Source organism: Anguilla rostrata, chromosome 7 (assembly GCF_018555375.3).
Source record: "Anguilla rostrata isolate EN2019 chromosome 7, ASM1855537v3, whole genome shotgun sequence".
Classification (NCBI taxonomy): domain Eukaryota; kingdom Metazoa; phylum Chordata; class Actinopteri; order Anguilliformes; family Anguillidae; genus Anguilla; species Anguilla rostrata.
The window spans coordinates 23,093,401-23,116,467 of NC_057939.1; the positions used below are offsets into that span (position 1 = coordinate 23,093,401).

Below are 23,067 nucleotides of genomic sequence, written 5' to 3' on the forward strand. Positions count from 1 at the left end.
TCCCTTCCTATCTTCTGACAGTGATCGCACCACACAGTCCAGCCAGACCTCTCCACTCAGTGTCCACTCACCAGCCGGCTGTCCCATCCCTTCCAGCTCCCAGCTGCCGTTCCTCAGAGACACCTCAAAGTTTCTATTTAACTCAGTGTTTATGTCTAAAAACCAACCGACCCTTCTCTCAATTTATCAAGCAGGTCTTGAAGCACTTTGACAGTGGTGCTTAAATGACTAACTGCAGCAATCCCCTAGCTCTTACAGTGTTCGCTTTCCAAATGAAATGCATTTCTGTAAGTCGCTGGCTAAAAGTGTTTGTTAAATTACTAAATAGAAACTAGCTATAAATTGTCGTGGGCAGGCCTTAAACTTCCTACTGCACTAACATTATTTGGCCGAAAAGTGAAACAGCAATTCAGGTGTGAAAATACGAGGTAGGTTTACAGCTTCACACCTGGTATTGAGCGATTCCCAAAGCTGACCTGGCGTTGGGCCACAGCAGCAGATCAACTTATTAATGAGAAATTGATTTGCGAGTTGTATTCTAATTAACGTACGTTATATGACTTGTTTTTATAGCTGGACTGTTCTGACTGCGGGCTTCTGCAGTGATCTGCCCGAGCGATTGATTTGGCCATTTGATTTCCCAGACCGTATCGAGAGTTTATTATGCCTCTCGGTGTTACTCATACTTTTCGTAGAAGGACTGCTGCCCCAGCAGTCTGACCGGGGGTTCGAGTTCTGCCTCGGATCTGACTACTGGACAACTGGTGACTGTTTCCCTCTGCCTGTCCTCTGAGGGCTCGTATCAAATTATGCTGTTCATGTGTTTTTCTTTTTTTTTTTTTTCTTCCCGTCTACTTCTCCCTTGCCTCTGCTGGTCTCCATGGCCCGTTACAAACCTTCCCTAACCACCACCTGTTTACCAGCGCTCTCGCGCCCCGCTAATCACCAGACCCGCGTTCCCCCCGCCTCTTACGTTACAGCGCGGGGCGACGCAGCCCACAGCGATTAATCTGCAACGCCTCTTCGCCCGCTGTGTCTTCGGCGCTCAGCGCCCCCTGTGGCTGAAGCGCAGCGCTGCGGGCAGGCGGGCCTGACCGTCACTTGTCACTTTGAAGACACTCGCCGCTGAAAGGTTTCTCGTAGATGATGCTATCATGTTCCCAGGCTCACTCTGTTGTGCAGTCCACATGAAAACTACCCTATGAAAATGTATCTACATTAATACATACCAGAATACAATAATAATAATATTATCTGACTCAAAGGCACTAGCCAATATTAGAATGCATCACAACCAGTTTCAGTATGAACATGTATGATCATGAACATGTATATGAACATTGCAATATGATCAAGAACATGTATATGAACATTGCAATACATTCATTCAATTATAAACAAATGACATTCATTTTTTACACTATTAGGCTGCAATGATTCACAGCTGGCCATTTAATAATTAGAGGTATGTATATATGAAATTCAATTACGGTTTTGCAATTTTTATTGTGAAGTGTCATCAAACCTCTATATAATTTAATCTACAACAGATACAGACAAATGTCCATATGCGTAAACATTCTATGTGTCCACACGTGTACACACACACACACTTAACATGGCCATCACATAACATAACTCCATACATAGTCTAGGGTATTTAGGACACAAATTAAAATTATAGGCAGAGTTCCACTTTGGGTAATTTAAATCACCCCGCAGTTTCTTTCCCGCTTTTTTTTTAAAAAAACGTACAACAATGAATCCACCGCCAACCAATTGCGTTCTGCCATGTTGAGACATTCTAGCCAATCACCACATGCAGCAAGGAGGAAAACGTGGCTGTACCATCGATTGGCATTACATGCATGCAACTACCATAAAATGTAAGATATTGATGAGAAACGGAAATATTTGTTCACGAGTAAACATATAGGCTACGTTAACTGTTTCTCTCTGAACATATCAATTTATAATCATCTGATTAATCTGTACGGATAAAAAACTACACAACATACATTTGCCGCAGAAGACATAGTGACAAGATACAGTATCCCACACAGATAAGGATAATAAAGACTAGGGTGCAAGAACTGCCTTTACAACAAGTAAAGGGGTAGAATATTTGCTGTCGCTGATGTCAGGCGATTTGCATACTGACTTCCGCCCCACGGTTTCAGTTCTGCATCAGACAGGCAGTAGTAGAGACGGGAGAGGGACAAGATGTGTCACTCGAAGATATGAAGACGTGACATTTAACTTTCTCCGCCAGAAAACTGAGTGAACGTGTTGGATCACTGCCTCGGGACGTTGTAGGCTACAGTTCGAAAAGATCGGACTTGGTCTTGATGAAATAATTACCGTACTGGCTTTAACTCTAGCAAGCTAACAAGCTAACTCCTTGCTCTTTGCTGAGGATCCGATACTTTCATTTGAGGAGGCGGACCTACACCATACTGCGTGCTCAATATGCTAAAAACATCTCCAATGTTTGCATACTGTATGTGGAAGTACAGATACTATTTTGTCTTAATACAATCGTAAGGACCGATATATTGCACTTTAAACTGGCTTGGATACACAATTTCTTGGCAGAAAGCAAATACATTTTTGTTTGTATTTTTTTTTATTTTTTTAGGCTGGGAATTCCAAATTTTTGCACTTTTTCTTTTTAAGTTGATTGAGTTTGAAAACCGGTTTGCCCGACTATTGCTAAATCCCATTATAAAACCTGGTATGAACGATCTCGTTTCGTGGACACTTTTGGAGTGACTAATACGCCACAGAAGTATCGATCAACGATGGAGTTTTAAAGTCTTAAATTATTTTTTTAACGTTCCGAGCTCATAAGCTGGAGTCATAAAGCTAAAGATTTTTTTGAGGTATTTAGCTAAGGTGTTTACATTAATACAAACTTTTAACGTCGTTTGTATCATAGCCTATTTATATAGAGAAACATATTTTCGTATGAATGTGCAGTGCCATTTTTAAAATAGCCTAATAAATAGCGCGACTATTTAAAAGCGGTGCATTTTATGTAACAACTCTCGTGTCCGACGTTCCTATTTCGCGATTCGACTCATTCTTCCTAAATATTCTGGCCAAACCGCAATCGATGAACGCATTTTGTTTGGGCACCGGGCAGAATCCACGTTTGTAAAACATTGCTTTGGTTTCCGTATATTTTGCTCGCTTCCTCCGACGTGGAAAGGATTCCCAGGCTTCCCCCATCATGACTTACTTCTGCCGGGCTGTGGCTCTTGGGGTGCTACGTGGACTTCTAATTTGTGCGGTATTGGGATTAGAAAGCAGCTATCCGAATGATCTGGCGAGTTCAGTCACTTCAGACGGTACCTTTGCTCCTACTATCGCAGGTAAGCGCAGCCTTTGTTATTATCCGCATTTATTGTGCGTATCGCTTACACTTGTCTCTACAAGAGCCATAAATTTACTGGTGAATATGATCTTTCTAGAACACACAGGTCGAAACGCATGCATGCGTAGTCTGCTGTAGCTACCGGGTTTGCAGACCTTTTTTATGTGCATTGCTGTGGAATGTCGGCACGCGAGGAGCACAGTAGGCTAACCCCCGCCCCCACCAACCCCTACACACAAACGTCCGTACACGCACAGACACAAAGAGATCGAGAGGCGCATCTTAATGCAGACATCGCGTGTGAGCGTATTTTTAAGTATGCCTGTTTTTGGTACGCGCCTAACCGTGAACTGCTGGACTTCACGTTCTTATGATTTGAGAACATGCGGCCTTGTACGACTCTTTTTACAGCAACAAGTATGACCGGCTTATTGATGACAGGATCAGAGGTGCACGATGAACGTCCAAACCCCGGCATTCCCCTCCTAATTCTGGGCGCATCAGCAATTGATGTTGCGAGGCCCACTTTTGATGTGTATTTTTTTTTTGGGGGGGGGGGGGGGGGGTGTATTGCTGCAACGCCATGACTTTGCAAGTTGAGCTGGCTGCACAGAAATGTTCTCACAGTTCACAGCAAAGGTGTTGGTGGTTTTGTGGGCAATTCTACTACAGTACTATTTTTTATAAATTGAAGGCCTGGGTGGACGCATTGACCCTTCTTACAAGCATAGGAACTGTGTGCGGGCACGTGTGTGTATGCTTGGGGAGCATCCTGAACAGGTTCTTTCATGCTCTTCGGCAAGCTGTAGCTATGGTTACTGAATCGGACAATTGTGGAACAGGAATGGTTAACCCAAGTCTGGAAATGTCAACAGACTATGCCACCCATTGACTTTGAGGAAGAGAAGAAAGAAATCCGTCAGACTGTCTCACCACTTTGCAGAGGAAATTGGAGAAGCAACCTGACCTGGCGACTGAATAGCCTACATTTTTTCCATTTTCATTTGATAAATTATATTTCACATATTTCCAGGATCTAGGTGATTGTGTAGTGGCAGTACGTGTTTGAGAAAGACAGGTTGTTCTTTGATATGGGTAGGTGCTTCGGCTGTACTTGAGGAACAGTGAGCAGTTAGGCCTATAGGGTTTGATTCAATCAACCGTGCACAGTGATAATGGCTATGGCATCTAGTCTTACAATGATGTAACTGTTGGACACAGATGGCAACCCAAGCAGCAAACTAGTGTATCCGCCATGGGTTGTGTGCAGCTTTAAGCCCACCCTGGTGAGTCAGTGTTTCTGCACAAAAGCCCTCATTAAGCATGGTGGTGAAACTGTAGCAGCACTATAGAAACAAGGCGGATGTGAGTGTTGCAGTTAGCACACATCTTCTTGGGTGCAGGGCCAAGTGGAGATGCCGGTTCCAGAGGCAGTAGAGCTGCAGTTGGGTCCTGCTTAGTTTTTCCTAACCTTTAAAGTGGACAACTCAAGCTATAGTTCTGCAGGGCAAAATTGTCTGCTGGTTTGTGTGGTTCTCTTTAATTTTAGTTGCTAGTTTAGGCCTTGGAAGAAGGCGTGTTCACTCTTCTGCTAATTTGTTGACAGTCAGATACTTGCCCTGAAAGTGCTGAAACACAAAAAAAACAAAAAAAACAACAGCAGATATTGCAACCCTCTATAGGACAAAAGTTGGAGATCCCTGGTCTCTGGGCTGTTGTTACCCTACTTTGTATAGCATTTGCACTTGTATGGCATGTCTTCCCCAGCAGAGTCAACACTGAAAGGAGGGACACTGCTTTATCCTGATTTTGCATGTTTTTTTTGTTTTTTTTGCAGACTATACCTGTATGTCTCGAGTTAAAATCCGCTTTTAAATACACAGGGGAATTTTCCATTTGCACGTATGATTCACAAGCACTGATGGTTTCACAAAACCCAAAATAAGAGGAGCTCTGATGTTACCACTGATTTGGGCCTGTCATTTTGCTTTGGTATGAAGGACAAATTATTTTGATTGGTTAAAAAATAATAATAATAAAAAAATCATTGACAGCTCATTGTAAATCTACCCTGTATGAGGTTCACTCTATCATCACTAGGCCTAACCTACTTGTTTGTGACCCTGGTCCTGTAAAAGGGCACCTGACCGCCTGTGAGCCTTTATAGGACAAATGCAAAACCATGTAAATCGCATGCAGTGATATCTCCAGGAAGCTGTGGTCTTCACTGGCTCAGTGTGATGTAACACGAAGGGAAAAAAAAAAACCACTTAGCATTTATAGGGGATGCCTTTGATGCCATTGGGATGACTCAGTGTTATGGAACTAGGTTTTTGCACAGATGTCACGTTTAAACCGCCAGACAGCAAGGCGTCGACAATTTTTTGTGAATAATTGTATCTGAAGCGAGATTACAGGAAGCTGTTTGGATGATGTATACCTTTAGTGCTTAATCTTCTTAGACTGATCATCATGTCCCAGCTTTTGAGAGCTGGAACAACTCATGCAATTATACAACAATGCATTGGCCCACAAGCCTGTTCCTATAAGAGTTGAGGGACTTTTTTATTTTTGATGCGCAAGAGAGAGCCCTTCAGTATTACTGCCATGGTGCTGCACCTTAAAAACTTATACTCCGTTATGTATGCGAGGGCTGCACTTTCTCAGTTTTGTGTGTATATCCCAAAGTTTGATAGTCAGTGAAAAGAAAGAAATGCATTTGGCAAACACTTTCTATTCAGGGTTTACATAAGAATTACATAAAAACCTTGGCAAGCACTGCATAAATCTTCATAAACGCTCATGTCAGTTGACACAGTGTAGACTGCAAGAGGGTGTGCTGTGTCACCATGCATATTATAAAAGACGTATGACATATCATGGTTTGTTAGATTATGCTAGCATCGCTTATGAAATGGATAGGGGCTCTGCACACTATGACTGTCGAATGGTATATGCATTCATAAATGTCTGCGCTGAAGGTTTTATGGTTTGCTTATGATGGTATTCCTGCGTTTACTTTTGTGAAGCAAATTGACACTTGCCGGAATTTGTTACTCAAAGTTAAAGATAATGCTCCACGAGTATTTGGGTTGAGTGCACCCTTAGGGTAACATGCAACTGACTGAGTAACTACATTTCAAACCATTTGGTAAATGTAAAGGTCTTTTGCTTTATTCCTGTGAAATAGTCCCAATAATGATGGAATTTCCTGCTTAGAAGATGAATATAGCATCTGTCCTGTGAGCTAAAGGTCACAAGTTTTGACCCCAGAGGGAAAATTGGGATGTTGCATTTGGAGGCAGACCCTGCAGTGAACTCTTTCTGAGACCTGCTGGTAATTGCTTTAATGTGTGTGTGTGTGTGTGTGCTTTGGGGGGCGGGGGAGGGAGGGTGTCACTTTGTTTTGGAAGCTAAGCTAACAGAACTTGTTTACAAAATGTGCTTGCCACAAATCGTGAGTAATAAACCATAATTTTTACCTTGCGTGTTCATACTGTCTGAAATTGTGCAAGGCCACTGGCTTTGGGGTGAGTCTCTAAGCTGATGTAAGTGGTGCGTATGGATGAATTTCACAGCGAGTAGGACAGAAATCCCCTCTCAAAGCTGGGCAGTGGTACAGTAAGGAGTTAAGTCCTTTGACTAGACTAAGTGGATAGAAAATGGCTTTGAATTATTTTATTAACCCCCCTGAGAAAATCGCCCCTTGGCGTGGGAGGCCTGTGAGGCTTTCGGCAGTCCCTACCCACAATCCCATTTGTGTACAGATGTGGCTGTGGTCAAGCGGATATGCTGTGTCCGGTTCCCCAACCGAAGCATCCTCTGATTCTGTGGGTTAGAAAACTTTAATTTGGGTGAAATGAAACTTGAATTAAGTGAAATGAAACAAAGGGACAGAGAGGATCTGAAAGAACGCACACATGCACACATACGTACATACGCGCACACACACACACACACACACACACACACACACACACACACACAATTCCAAGGAAACGGTGCAGGATTATAGTGTTTCACACCATCACTCTATCTGGGTTTGTACCACTCTTTTTCAACTGAAAAGCTTTTGTTTAAGAAGCTCGTTTTGCTCTGGAAAAAATACAAATAGAAAAGATTGTCCAGGCTTATGTCCTTGAACTAAGAGACCTAAGGATAGGCTAGTTTATGTAAGGGTGCTTTAGTGCTGCTGTTTGTTAGAAACGCCCATGGAATATTAACTGTTAAAATGGAGGTCTCATGAAAGTTGGCCTGCTTGAGAGAATAGCCTTCCACAGTGTCTGAGGTATCACCCCACTCCCTCCATTTTCACAGGTGTCTACAGTAGCAGGATAGCTGCTGAGTCAGTACCGACTATTGTTATGGTAAAAAAATGACACCATTAAAAAAAAATCCCTTAGTAGCAGTCTTTTAACTGAATGCTTAATTCCACATGATCCTACAGTTGGCTTGCTGGCCGCAATAAAAGTTGTCAAGCAGAAAGTGTGGAGCTGGTTCAATCTAACTGCAGTTACATTTTCTCCGTACACTTTCAGTGATGAATGCGGTGTTTTTGATTATTAGGAATCATAAATTGCGGTGTGTATTTACTAAAGTTTTTTTCCATTGGCTTATATATACTTGCCGTGCATGATGTATGCTCTAAAATGCGGAAGAAACATAAAGCTCTTCCTTCGAGGGCCACTGTACATTCAGAATGTTTGGTAGTTCATTTGTATGATAATGGTTCCTCCAGGTCTGCTGGAAATACATGTTAAATGGAGTTCCCAAGAATAAAATGTTGTTCTCCTTGTTTTTTTTTTTTCTTTTTATGCGTTAGCTCCTTTGACAAGCTTAATCCTCCTCGCATTTTTCTTGCGCGAATGAATATGCACGCGTCACAACTTTGGCAGGCACTGAAATGAACAAAGAAAGAGGATGTTTGTATAGGAAATCCAAAGAGCAGACAACTAAATGCATTACAGCGTGTGTGCTAGAGGGATCCCAAAGTAATGTATCCATTAAAACACGAGGAGTAAGGAGTTCTCATGAGGTAATGGAAGATACAGGGTCACTGCTTTTCTCTAAGGGCCGCCCACCACCCCAGAAACAGAATGTTTTCGATCGTACTATTGGCCCATTCCGGTTAACTGTCTTGTCACACGAAGGTAATTGATACGTTGTATTTTTCTGGCACCTTTTGTTATGTCATTACATAACATTCCACCCATTCTTCTTCACAGTAGGCTACACCTTTCCCACTTAAACCAGCCAGATTCACAATAAAGAGGTGGGGCCTTTTTTCAGGGACAGGGCGTACTGTAAATTCAGTGTGCAAGCAGCACATATTGTGATCTGTGTAAAGGGAATGCGTAATTCTGTACTATTTTGTATTGTACATATTACATGACACACTCGCCGTACAACAATAAACACGAAAAGACACACCTGTACCATCCCAAAGAGTAGGCTATAGTTTTACTTATGTACAAATTTTAATTTAAATCTACCATTAAAAAAACTAAATAACAATTAAGGATTTTAGAAGTCCGCTATATTTTATGAGGTTTATGTACCCGCAGTTCACATTCACCATAACAGGTCTTCCTATCTTTGTGAGGACTTGCAATGAAAACAGATGCCATCCTGATCGCTGAGCACAACCATCCTGTCAAGGTGCAATCCAGTCACTCATTCTTACTAAACTCACCTTTTGTCTTCCTCTGCTAAGCAGTGAAAATGTGTGAATTGTTGAGTTTTACAACAGTCAAGAATCATGATTCATTTGACAGATTTTTTACATTTAACTGAATAAAATATAGATAGCACTGTTAGTAATAAGTATAATCCAAATAGTTGGCGTTATCCAAATAAATGCCCCTATGTGTGCGTCTCCACATCAGCTTTAGCTAGGCTATGTGTAGATGTTGGGGTGGGGGAGGTTGTGCGGCTGCTGTGGTTTGGTGTAGGCTAAGTAGCACAGTGGACGTGAATTTCTTCATGTTTAATAGGTTTGTGTATTTTGTTTGTTTAGCGTTTCAACAAACATTCTCGCTGAAGGCAAACACTGGGATAGCCAGAGGAATTACCCGGAGGGTGGGGGGGGGGGGGGTGTGCTGCTCCAGCCAGCCTCAGCAAAATCTCACCATTTTTCAACTTTTCTCTGAAAGCACAGCGCTACTGGGCTTTGTGTCCCTCCCTGAAAGTAAAGAGCGGAGCTCGAGCGTTAAAGTCACATTAAAGAAGAGGTGGGAAAACAGTACTTTGCAGTTAGCTTGTGAGTCAGTGTTCTTATGCGCTTCCAGTGAGTTCAATTCCCCCGTTAAAGCCAGTGGCTACTGAAGGGTGGCCTACGTTGCAAAGGATTATTTATTTCTAGTAATGACCTCCTAGTGGAACTTTGCATTTAGCATTTAGCCCCGGACGCTCCACTTCATGAGTGAGAAAGAGGGGAACGGGAGGGTAGGCAGCGCTTTCCGTCATGTCAATGGCTCATGGCTGCATGCACAGGGACTGCACTGCTGGTGACACGTTCCCACTGCGTGCGCAGATGTGGGCTTCACTCTCAGTCTGTGCAGATGTCAGCTTCACCCTCAGTCTGCGCAGATGTGGGCTTCACTCTCAGTCTGCGCAGATGTGGGCTTCACTCTCAGTCTGCGCAGATGTTGGCTTCACCCTCAGCCTGCGCAGATGTGGGCTTCACCCTCAGCCTGCGCAGATGTGGGCTTCACCCTCAGCCTGCGCAGATGTGGGCTTCACCCTCAGCCTGCGCAGATGTCCGATTCACCCTCACCCTTGTACAACCTTCTCTATCTGGCTCATTTGTGGAAAGAGCTTAAAATAAAGAGTGCTTTGAACACCGGTGGGCTTAGCTCCTCCAGGATAAGATCACATACCTTGCTGAACCTGGGAATCTGTGGATAAGCCGCAGTGTTCCGTTTGTGGGCCTTGTCGTGTGACGCTTGACACAACTGCAAACTCGGAATGGTCTTTTTGGAAACACCATAAAAAAATAATGTCACTTTGAGCCATAATTCTTAATTTTGTGAAAGACATTTTTACACGGATGAACACAAGCAGTTTTTTTTTTTTTCTCAAATTTCGATTAAGGCAGTGTTATCGTTGTTCAGACAATGGACATTTTCATATTGAAAAAAATCGCCTAAATGAAACCACTGATCTGAAGGTTAAATGCTCAGGAGTGTCTCAAAATTCTGTTTTTGTGCAGTATACCAGGCTATTTTTCACTGTACTTGTTGGCTATTTTTGTCTGTTTTTGATTGGGCCTTTAGTTATTTTGGTCTCAAGGACCTGGCAACCCCGGTGTGTAGTCAGCAGGTCTGAATTGGACTTGTGCGCTGGTGAAATGCTTCCCTCTCCCTTCCTACGCTCTTGCACTCACACATTGAGATTCAGCTCTGCGTTGGCAGTCCCTCATTCAAGAAGGCACTGAACGCTGCTGGATCAGAATGTCAGAATGCTAAAATGATAGAGTGTCAGAATGTTAGAGTGACACAGTATTGCCAAATGTATTGAGTTGACATTGAGTTGACACCGCTACTATAAATTCAGCTTTCGATGCCGCTGTATTCTTTGTGGTTGCGACGAAGGAATAGCAATGGAGTTATTTTAAAAAAAGAGAAGCGGCCACTACATCTTGGTTTGTTGATATTGATCAGAGAAAAGTTGCGTTAGGGGGTTTCTGGGCGGTATTTTGGACTTCTCTTTTTTCTACTGTGTAGTTTTACCGTTCTTTTTAAATCAAAATATTTTACTTTGCTTGGTTGACTGTGCTGTGATCATAAGATGTACAATAACTTTCAAGGCTCTTAAAAGCCTCTCTCTGTGACTCTGGAACAAACAATAAAAAAGGGGACAGCTTGTTCTAGTGTCAGATGCAGTGATTGCATCACACACAGGTCATTACTAATTGAAATCAAACAGTCGAAGTGAAGCAGTGTGGCCTACCAATCAACACAATGAACTGACTCATTTGGTGAGAAAATCTTCATTAGTGCATTGAGCGAGTGTGTGATGTGGGCCTGGCCGTCACAGTCTCTGTGCCTGCCAGCTGACCGGACCTTCAGTCGTCATGGCGGCTGCCCCTGACGCTTGAGGAATTTAAGAAAGAGTCTGTTTCCCGAAGGGCTCAGGCCGAGCGGTGGGGTATTTTTAAAGGCTCTGGTAATGCTTTCCGGTCAGGACCGGACTCTGTCCCTGGCTGGGAGACCTCCGGTCTGGAATGGGAACTCACCAGGATGCTGCCCTGACTCGGGCGCGTGATGTAACCGCAGGCTCTGAGCGTCCGTCATAGCAGCACTGTGATGTCACTACAAACAGAAATGGAGATCGGGCTTATTTACTCTCTCTCTCTCTCTCTCACACACACACTCACTCTCTCTCTCGTGCTGTATTGTAACCTTTCTGGATGCATAGTGCTGGATGAGAGTGAAGGGAATGTGTATGCCCTTTGGACTCTTTCTTTCTCTTCCTCTTCTTCTCTGTCATGCCCCTTCTTGCTTCTGCCTTTCCCGTGCTTTCCCTCTCCCTTTTTTCTGTTAATGTTTGTCTGTCACTGTCTATGCTCCTCCCATAATAATAATAATAATTGGAACTGATGAGTTCATTGATTCTGTATAAGAGAGTTATTTATTGGGCTCGTTTTTTTGAGTAAGGCATACACACACGAAGCAGGGTTTATGGAGGGTACTGTTTTCACTGAACACCCCGAGAAGAGTCTGATACTCATTGCCTTTTGTGCCTTTGAAACACTGTATCTAAAGGTGTCTCCCCCTATTGTTACTTGACCTTTTCCTCAGGATAAATGCGTTCTTTACACGCTTAATCCAGGCACCGAACAGGATGTAACTGAAACGGGGTCTGGGCTTCCCGCTGCCTGACTCCTGTGGGTAACCTGGGCCTCGCGGAACCGGTTAGCCCAAATCGGCACGCAGCTGGTGGCGCCGTCAGGTGTTTATCCCGGATCAGCTGCCAGGTTTCTCTCCTTGATTCCCCCCCTCCGGCGGAAATCCCTGGCGAGTCGCTGGGAGGCCGAACCGCGGCGGGCGTTTCAGGTGGATTGGGGAGCGGACGGGCGTTTCTGTTCTGGGCTCTCTTACAGGGAGTGGAGATGAGAGGTGATAATGCTTCTCTTGGGCACGGCAACACGGAGAGACGGAAGCTTATGCCTTTGAATGCTGCCCTTCAGCGGAGGGTATTACAGATCAGAGGGAGTGAAAGTGTGTGTGTGTCCCTGCATGTGTGTGTGTGCGTGTGTGTTTGTGTGTGTGGTGGGTGTGTGTGTGCCTGCATGTGTGTGTGTGTGTGTGTGTGTGTGCGCGTCTTGCTTATGGCTGGGCCCACTGGGCTGTGGTAATAACTCACTCATTAGTCCTTGAGCTTCTTTTTATTTTTCAGTTTTCTCTGTTTGAAATCGAGCCCCTGGGAGACACGTTACATGCAACGCGTAGATTGCCTTCATGGGAATGACCGGTAAATACTTTTTAGTTCCCTCCAGATTCCCTGGCATTTTGTTTTCTCTTAAAAACACTCTAAGGTGCCTTTATAGGTAGTAAAAATCCCGAGCTAAATGTTTAATGGGTCTGATAAAAATGAAAAAAATTAAAGCAATAAACATTCTTACTTGCTAAAATTTGAACAGGTTTATTACAGTCGGTTGGTACTGAAGTGAAACAATGTTGGAGAAAAGTGTGATCTGGTGTACTGACCATGTAGTCATCCACCCATTCGCTAGTATTAATTAATGGGATTTAACGAGGGATCAGGTGTGGGGGGGGGGACCTTTACATGGACGCCCCCAGTGATGATGTCAGCTCCCCAGGGATGTACATGCATTCTCTTTGCGCTTACACGTCTTTATAATTAAACATGACAGGGTCTAGCCTAGAGAAATTTCTGCTAGCCTTTAAATCCCCCCGGGGCTAAAGGGCAGCGCTTGGTGGGGTTCTTTTTTCGACGGCTGACGCCTTCTGCGCGCGGTTCCCCGTTAATGAGTTCTGCAGATCAGAGGCGGTAACGGAGCCGGCGCGCTCGCCGCTAACGAGAAGAGGCGAGGGTTCAGCGCTCGCCAGGGAGTCGAGGGGAAAGCCCGTTAGCACGTTTTTTTTTCAGTGTTAGCTTCGCTTTTCCTTCCGCTTGCCGTTTGTTAGCTTTTAACTGGTACTGCGAACGAACAGTGGGGTGATTCTGTTAGCTCTTGCCCTGAGGTGACCCATCACAGGCAATTTCGGCTGGTGTTTTAGCCATTCCTGTGATGTTTAAGCAGCACGTTTTTGTGCTGAGGTCACGTTCCTGTTCGGTGCGTAAATTATATAAATGCGACACTTCCCTTTTAAAAACTGTTTAAAAAGTCATACGCATTATATTATTGACCGCAGAATAATCATTGTCGAAGATCATTATCCAGATTAGCACTGCGACTAGCACAGTAATATTTTACACATACTGCTCTTTGTGTAATTAGACATGTACTAGGACTATGAAGGATCCTCACTTTAAAGCACACCACCAGTGTCACTCATATGTTTTGTTAAGTATTCAAAGAGACACCTTAGATGTTTGCTGCGTACAGAACTTTTCTTTCGCCAGTCCTGTGTTTCAGGAGTGGCACCTGCATGCTACAGCAGCCTCGATTCTGCTGACCGACTGTTAAGTGAAACAGTCGAGGGCCTCCCTGGTCCACCGTATAAAGTTTAATGTCATCCGCAGGCACCAGAGGCAATCAAAATGGCCGCCGGTGAAGTTCAGGCTGCTAACGTGATACTTGATGGTCAGCTCTGAGCTGGCAGGCACATCCTCCAGTGGACCTGGCTGGGTTCCAGTGCTCGCAGCTTGGGTTATACTTTAAAGAAGATAAGGGAAGCCACTGAGAACCTCTTCACTTTAGCTCAGAGCATGAAATAATAGTGGTGTCAAAATAACATTTGGATTAACGGATGTACGTTTTGTATGAGCGTGCAGAAACACACTCACACGCACACATACGCACTCATAAACGAGAGCTCAGCATCACATGGAAAGAGTGCTTAGTGGAGAGAGTGCACAGTGTGTAGATTGAACAGTGGAGAGAGCGCTCAGTGTGTAGAGGGCTTAGTGGAGAGAGTGCTCAGTGTGTAGAGCGAACAGTGTGGAGAGAGTGCTGAGTGGAGAGTGCACAGTGGTGAGAGTACACAGTGTGTAGAGTGCTCAGTGTGGAGAGTGCACAATGGTGAGAGTACACAGTGTGTAGAGTGCTCAGTGTGGAGAGTGCTGAGTGGAGAGGGTGTACAGTGTGTAGAGTGCTGAGTAGAGAGAGTGCACAGTAGTGAGAGTGCGCAGTGTGTAGAGTGCTCAGTGGAGAGAGTGCTCAGTGGAGAAGGTATATTCCGTTAGTCTCTGCTGCACAGTGTTTGCTATCTGTCCTTAAACGTCCCGTTGACAGTGAGAGGACTGAAGCGAGATTCTGTGTCCTCTGTGTTCCCATCCTAAAGCACGGGAGCACTGGCCACATTTCCAGGCTGGCTGTGCACGACAGGGAGGGGCAGGGCGGGGCAGGGAGCGGCAGGAAGAGCAGGGTGGGGCAGGAAGGGGCAGGGAGGGGCGGGGCTGGGAGCGGCGGGAGCAGCAGGGACGGGCAGGGGGTTGGACTGTTCTGACCTGTTGCAGGGACAGACTTGTGCGTTTAGCATATGTGTGTGTGTGTGTGTGTGTGTGTGTGTGTGTTTGTTTGTTAGTTAACAGACTATTGTACATATCATGTGTGCCCTTACAGTGAGATTACTATTTTTTTTCTCATTAACACAGACTTTGTGTTCACAGGCCTATGGCACAGACCCATATAAACATAATCCACATATTTCTGTGATGTGTCCCTGTGTGAATAATAACAGTAAATGCCGCATAATGGTTATGGAACTGCGACTGAGCTTATAGGTTTGGTTCCCTGGCAATTAACCTGAATTACTTCACAACATATTCATATTCACCTGTATGAATGGATTGAATGTAGAAATATAATCTCTGTGAGTTGCTCTGGATAAGAGTGTCTGCTGAATGCCTAATTGATCACATATCAATATCACCCAACAACAGTGAGTTGAGTATCATGTCTCTTTAATAGTATCACACTTTTATGTCTGGCAGGAGTTTAATTTCTTTATCCGTTACCATGGGTCCATCTTGCCTGTATATTTTAGGTATGCGTATTTGTTTTTCTCACTCTTTCTTTTGCCCTTTCTGCCTCACTTTTTCCCTCTACCTCTTTTTCCCTCCTTGCTATCTTCAGAAGGCAAGCAGAGATTTAAATGTCAAGCGTTTTTCCATTTGCACCTCATTTGTGAGTACCATGTTCCAGAACAAAGCTCCCCAAGGCCTTTCATTCAGTCTGTGACTTGCAATGAACACCACAGGTCGTTAGCTAACAGAAACGACTGCATATATGTAAAGAGAATCTATTCAGTAGATTTACCGGTCGACTGCTTTCTGAAGCCCCCGAACGTTCAGCTGAGACGCCGGCTAGATTAGGCTGTGAAAGCGTGTGATGTCAGAGCAGTGCTTCAAAATGGACCCCCCAAGTGGTGGAGCAACACCGCTTCCTCCTTGACTTCGTTACCACTGATTTGAAGTTATGTCATATTGATGGCGAACAGTGATTTGTTCTTGTGAGTCAGTCATTGTGACATGTGGAGAGGTCAACCAACATGGCACAGCGATGTTATCAATATCCTGTTGCAAGTGGAAACCTCAAGATGTGACTTTCCTTTGGACCTTACAAACCATTTTACTGTGATACAAAAGTATCATTTAGACCAGAGTTGTTGAGGTCATTTTGTTTTGTTGAAAACTGGCATACCAGCAAGTTCCATACGATATGTTTTGTTGATGTTTTATTTCAACATATTTTCAGTATATTCCCGTTTCCATAAGGGCATACCAAATGTCTTTCTTGAAACAAGCTACTAATGCCACTGCCATGAATCAGGTTCTCTTCTGATGGACAGCACCACTGCAACACTGAAAATCTAGGAAGTCGCAACTCACAAACAGGAAGTACGCTCTGAAAGCTTTGAGCAGGTGAGAAACGGGCCTTCACTCACTCCCGTTGGACAGTGGCTGTCGAAATCAGAAGTGCGCCCGTTGGGTGACCCAGCGTTCGCTAGTGCGTGTTTGTTCAGAGGGTGAATGGCTTCAGTAAAAATGGGAAGTGGTGAGGGATTAGTGGGCTTTAGTGTTTGAAATGGCTCCCTGCTCTCATGGTATTCCCATATCAGTTCAGTCAGGCAGCAGAGCGTGCTACAATAACATCTAATGTTTTTGCTTATCTGCTTCAACTGGATCAGCTGTTCAATGGCGTGAGATTGACAGTAGTAATTGTCAGTGTAATTTTACTGCCTTGGGGTAGGCTTCGAGGTTTAGCTATGTTTAGGGTTATTCTTGGGTGCCAACCACAGCTTAACCTCCTCCTATGTCTTCCGGCCGGTAGCACAATGTAAAATACGGACACACTTTCACTAAAACTTAACAGTGAGAGAGCCTTTCCCTAGGACTTTAGTTAGCTTTGGTGATAAAGGTTTTGGGGTATGGCACTGCCATTGTACCCTTGAGCAAGGTACTCAACCTGAACTGCTTCATTAAAATATCCAGATGTTTATTTGGACTGTATGTAAAAAGAGCGTAAGGTATGCAAATTGATTTGGGAAAGGGTGTGGGCTAAATGCCAAAAGTGTGATGTAAGTTATCTGTCTGCCTCCATGCATAGTTATCATTCTTTGCTTGAGGCATTGGTCGCTTTAGTAAATAGTTTTTGCTCTCAGTATGAGAGGGATAAGCTGACAGTTGGCTTAAGCTCTTCATAACTTGCAGTTTCATGAGGCTTACACACGTTTCACACCATTGTTGGAGTCAAATAGCCTACATTTAAGTTCTGTCAGTTCAGCAGATTCATTGAAAATAATTAAACTTCAGGCTGAAAATGTTCAGTTTTGATTTTTCAGACCCAAAACCTCACTTTATTCTGTAGAGGGAGATTTGAGTTGTGACACAGGAAGGATGCGTTAAATGTGCGTTCCTGCTTGTGTCAGATGAAACCCAGATTGAAGACTAAACACTCATCTGTGTTGTTGATTACAGTCTGGCTATACTGCACAAAACTTATCAGATTCATATAGCCTATGACTGTGTGGCAAACACGCCTGCCACAGGCCACCGAAGTGGCTTTCTTTGGGGCCCTCCAGCACAGAGACACAGGGAGAAGATGTTCAAATAGTCCACATTTATTCCACGAGGGTTTGGCAAGCTGGTATAGCCAAACGAGCAGATGTTAAACCCTGTCATGACAGAGAGCTCCCTGGTGTGGGTGGGGATGGCAGATTTAACCTGTGCGCAGTGATTACCTCACTACGCACAGGTGCAGCCACTCCTGTTCCCGGGTCCAATTAGACCTGGCCAATTATCTAATTCTCAACCAATTATCCAATTGGCCAGGTCCAATTAGCTTGACCCAGGGCAGGTGTGGCTGCTTAAACCAGCCATCCCCACACCACATACCCCCAACGCCAAACTGAGGCCAGGGAGACTCACTGGCCGAAGCCTACCCCCCCCCCCCCCCACCCCCACACTCCCAAAGCCAAAGACAACAAACAAAAACAAAAACACTCCAAACACGCAAAAAAAAAATTAAAAAGTCAGGGTGGGTGGCCCCGGAACAGTCCAGTACATGCGGTGACCCTCCTTCGGACGACAAGGCAGCCCTTCTTCCTCCTCCCTCCTGGAGCACGGGAAGTCCTGGGCTGCTCTGCTGGCTGGTGGGGGCGTCACCGGCTTGGGCTGTTCCAGGGGCTGTGGTGGGGTGGCTGGGCTGGTGGGCTGGTGGACTGGCCTTGTGGTGCTGGGGACCAGGAACCCTCGTGGCTGTGGTGGCCGCCAGTCGGCTCTGCTGGCGGGCGGCTGCAGGCTTATCCCCTCATGGGCTCCGGGCAAACCAACCAGGCCAAAACAAAGAACGAAAAACAACCAAACGGACGAGAAAGGAAGCAAAACGGCGCGGCCACCGCTCGTGCGCCGCCCGTGGCTGACCCGCCTTCCCGGCCAAGTCCAGCTCACGGCGCGACCACCTCTCGTGCACCGCCCGTCGCTGACCTGCCTCCTCGGCCAGGTGCAGCTCCTCAGCGTCCCAGCTGAGGATTGCCTCCTTCCCCTCCCTGGTCATCTTCCGCTCCCCATTCCCGGCCCGGAGGATCCGCCCGAAGCCCTGTCGGGAACACCTCAGCCGCCCCTCGTCCAGTGTGCTTCCTGGCTGGCCCTCCTGTGCCTCTTTGCTGTGCCGGAGGAGCCCCACGTTGGGCGCCACTGTGACAAACACGCCTGCCACAGGCCACCGAAGTGGCTTTCTTTGGGGCCCTCCAGCACAGAGACACAGGGAGAAGATGTTCAAATAGTCCACATTTATTCCACGAGGGTTTGGCAAGCTGGTATAGCCAAACGAGCAGATGTTAAACCCTGTCATGACAGAGAGCTCCCTGGTGTGGGTGGGGATGGCAGATTTAACCTGTGCGCAGTGATTACCTCACTACGCACAGGTGCAGCCACTCCTGTTCCCGGGTCCAATTAGACCTGGCCAATTATCTAATTCTCAACCAATTATCCAATTGGCCAGGTCCAATTAGCTTGACCCAGGGCAGGTGTGGCTGCTTAAACCAGCCATCCCCACACCACAGACTGTTTTTTTAAAAATTTCAGATATCAGACCTCTTGCGTGCAATAGCCTACAGTTTGTTTTCTCTCTAAATTTGGTTAATTTCACTGAGGCAAAATTAGCTATTAGGTTTTCAGGACGAAGTGGAAATTTTGAAATTTAGAACCCAACAGCAGACCATTTTTGTTGGGTGCTCTACTTTTCTGGGGCTGGATAAATCTTCCTTTTGGAAGCCTTTTTGCGTAATGTGATTTTTATATTAGATCCTTTGTAACCCTATTGGACGTCATGTGTCTGGACTATATGCAGGTCTCTGGCTTCTGTTACAGGACGTGTAGAATTATTGTCAGTCTTAAAATGGGTTCAATAAAAGGCAGAATAAATGGTAATATAACCACAACAATGTTTGAACAGGTTTTGTATGTGGTCAGATTTATTTCAGAAATGTTTCTAAGACCCCTGACATTGAACTTAGAGCTGAAACATCTGTCTGTGGTTGCGAAGTTCCAATTGTCAGCCACACTTTGTCTCGCATTCACAATGAATGAGACGACACTTAGCGCTAGTCTCTGTTAGGGCTCTCCTCTCCACAAACTGCTTCCTGCTTCCTGTTTCTTTGTGGATGGCAGTAGAGGCACAGACTGCATTTGTTTCTCCTTGTGCTGCTGAGAGAGAAATGGGAACACAAAGTGTCTGGTCCTCTGTGGAGGCTAGGTGGGGAAACCCAGACATGAAGGGGATACCACTGAGAGGAACCAGTTGTTTGATGTTAAAAGTCACGGTAGATATGTTAGCTATATCTCAGTGCTGTACACGCACTTTTTGATGCTTGTGCAAAGAGGAGATATGTTTTTGTGATAAGTGATACAGTCCGCCTCACACGGCCTTGAGAGAAAGAAGAGTTGTTGTTGTGTATGTGTGTGTCTTTTTGTGTGTGTGTGAGTATGAGTGAGTGAGTGAGTGAGTGTGTGAGTGTGTGTGTCTTTCTGTCTGTTTTTGTGTATGTGTGAGTGTGAGTGAGTGAGTGTGTGTGTGTCTGTCTTCCTGTCTGTTTGTGCGTATGTGTGAGTGAGTGTGTGTGTGTGTCTTTCTGTCTGTTTGTGTGTATGTGTGAGTGAGTGTGTGTGTGTGTGTGTGTGTCTGTCTGTCTGTGTGTGTGTATGTGTGAGTGAGTGTGTGTGTGTGTGTGTGTGTGTGGGTGTGTATGCTTCTGTTTGTTTATCTTTATCAGCATATGCACACGCACTAACACAATAATGGCTAATTAGCTCCTAGCAGAGCTGTTCCCCCTGTGAAGAGCAGGACCTGTGAGGAGGGCAGCTGATTAAATGTGGAGGAGCGAGCCCCCTCCAGTGTTGGGGGGGGGGGGGGAGGCAGGGGGATAGGGGAAAGCTGATTAAATGGGTTTTCCAGCTCGTCTGGCCGGCGGCCCGCGCACAGATCCTGTTCCTGCTTTGATCCGTACATTCCCGGGGACGCGAGCCGCCCCGTCTCTCTCCTTTTCTGGAAGTTTTGATTGTGCTCAGAAGTTCGCCTCTTTCTCTTTCCCCTCTTTCCCCTCGCTGTGTCCCAAGCAAAGGATTATGGGTCCCCTTTTCCTGTGGATCTGGTGTGTGTGTGTGTGTGTGTGCGTGCATGTGCATGCACGTGCGTGTGTATGTGCCTGTGCGTGAGTGTGTGTGTGTGTGTGCGCACGTGCGTGTGTGTGTGTTTATCTAGAGGGGGTCAACCAGCCTCCTCCTTTCAAGGTCAAAGAAACAAAGGACTCCAGTGAGAAGTTTTTCAGGAGCGCCGCAGGAGAACTCTGGAGGAGGAAGCCAACGCTGACAGCGTTTAGGGTAGGGTTTGAGGAACCGGGCAGATGGCTCTGACAAGGTCTTGGCACTGAATTTCACCCCCCCATCGCAACCCCTAACCCCCAACTAGGGTAAGGGTCGGTTCTGTTTCAATTCAGTCCCTTCAGGACATGAATTGAATTTCAATTCATGAATTAAAAAAAAAAAATCCAGAATATTCTCTGAGGATTTTTTGGTAAATGCCCAGGAAAGGAACCCCCCTGTCTTTGACACGTAAGACGCCCTTATCGCTTGGCGGCTCCGCATTCCTATAAGTTGTATCACAGCTGTCGGCTCGTATGTTACGGGCGAGGAATTATCCGCCGTTCCCCCGTCACTTTCTCATAAGAGCCGGAATGCCTTTGTGCCGACCCTGGCGCCAGCGACGCCGAGTAGCCGCGCGTGACGTACCCCCCGCCGCCCCTCCCGGAAGGCCGGAGCGTCCCATCGTTATGTAATCTTTCGCCCACAAATTTAGCAGCCATTTTACTGGAAACACGTCAGCTCTTGCTCAACCTCCACAGGTGGAGAAAATGAATGAAGACAGATTGAGCCAAGCTGTGCTGTCTTCGCAAAGCATTCCTTCAGTGAAATGTCTGTTATTTCTCTCTTTTTTTCCTCTACTTCTTTCTGTACTTCTTTGGTGTGACCCATACTTTTTCTGAAGAGGCTAGTGTTTATGTATTTTATGATGCTTCACTTTCTCCTGAACTTTCAGTATTAAGTGATACACACTTTTAAATTCTCGCACCATACTTTGGGGGGATGTCATTGGCTGCCAAATCATGACGATTGTTAGTATGACTTGATAAAAATACTTAACTTCTTTAAATTTAATACATAATTTAAGATACAAGACACTATAGCAGAATTTGTACCACCCCAAGAGAGTTCCTATATACAAAACCAGGTTGTAGATTTTTTTTATTTTTGTTTGCTTATAAAACTGTTTTATACATTATACACAATGTGGAGAGTTTTTATGAAGTAAAATTGAATACTTGGAGTTCTATAGGGGCATATGAGTGTGGAGCTTGTGGTGGAAAAGTTTCTTTGTAAGGGAGAGAAACAGAGTCAGTCAAACAAATTGCAAGCTGCATGCTAACTGTAGCAATCGAGCAAGCTTCAATCAAATAATCAGACAATTAGCTAATCAGTCAGTGGATTAATCAATCAATCAATCGAACAGACAACAAACAACAAATAACTCCACCAGGCAAATGGTGTAGGCAAAAAATGAACAAAAACATAAGACAAACCAAAATAAAACAGGAATCAGTTTTATTCATCGAAGCAATCAAACTGGATCTGGGCTTAGCGTTTTTTAATCAGCTGAAAAAAGACCAGTTATGTCAGCCTTTGAAATTCTTTGATTAGCCTTTCACCTCGCAAGAGTTTCTTCACTCTGTTTTATATTTTTTAATACAGTAACATGATTAGGGCTTTTAAAAATGTCTTTGTTTCATTGCCTATCGTCACATTTTCAGATGTACAGTAATTAAAAAGAGCATTGGAGCTGTTCAGTTCTTCGTATTTGCTCTGTCTCTCTATTTCTCCTCCTCCCTCTTTCCCAGTCTCTCCCCCCCTCTCTGTCCCCCCTCCCTCTGTGCCTCCCTCGGGGCTGCTGCAGTAGGGATTGATATTTGCGTCTTAATAGCTGCTGATGAACTGAAATACTAGACCCTTGAGAATCTTTATTTACACTCTTTTATTAGTTGAGCGTCCTCTTGAATTATGACTCCTCCCCCCTCCCCCCATGCCCCTCCCTCCCGGGTGGGTACAGTTAAAGGGGAAATGCAGCTGACATCACACATTGTCTGGAGCGCACAGGGGCATTTGTTGTCACCTTCTCTGAGGCTGTGTCCAGCCAGGCGCCAGTAGGGTGTGGGGTCAGAGGTTTAGAACTGTAAATTCCAAAGATGAAGCCCAGCCCCAGACAGGCCTGAATGAATGAATGAATGAATGAAATCATGAAAATGAACAGGTTATGAAAATCGGCATTTAAGGGTGGAACCTCCCCAGCCAGCACCCCCCACCCCCCTACCCCCCCAAAAAAATAAAAATAAAATAAAATAGAAATTTATAAATAAGTAAATAAATAAATAAATAAATAAATAAATAAATATTGGCTTGTTAAGAAAAGGGTTAAAGGGAGAAAATAAAAATTGATGGAAATTGCGGTG

At 45.0% G+C, this 23,067-nt stretch overlaps 1 protein-coding gene and 1 long non-coding RNA gene across 4 annotated transcripts in view; one reads left to right on the top strand and one right to left on the bottom strand.

The window, feature by feature from the left end:
• LOC135259428 (uncharacterized) overlaps positions 1–3,381 on the bottom strand; it is a 3,987-nt gene extending 606 nt beyond the window's left edge. Inside the window, exons 1-2 of the long non-coding RNA XR_010331274.1 lie at positions 3,242–3,381; positions 979–1,199 (exon numbers count right to left, since the gene is read on the bottom strand). This is a non-coding gene — a long non-coding RNA (uncharacterized LOC135259428). The remainder of the gene's footprint in view (positions 1–978; positions 1,200–3,241) is intronic.
• LOC135259425 (stromal interaction molecule 2-like) overlaps positions 1,850–23,067 on the top strand; it is a 49,284-nt gene continuing 28,066 nt past the window's right edge. The window contains exon 1 of one of the 3 annotated variants that reach the window (XM_064343828.1): positions 1,850–1,886. In XM_064343828.1, coding sequence (XP_064199898.1) covers positions 1,865–1,886 — 22 coding nt within the window. In that variant the 5' untranslated portion in view covers positions 1,850–1,864. Of the gene's footprint in view, positions 1,887–2,129; positions 3,375–12,828; positions 12,851–23,067 lie in introns of those variants that run through there. The other 2 variants (XM_064343827.1, XM_064343829.1) reach the window with 2 other exon arrangements.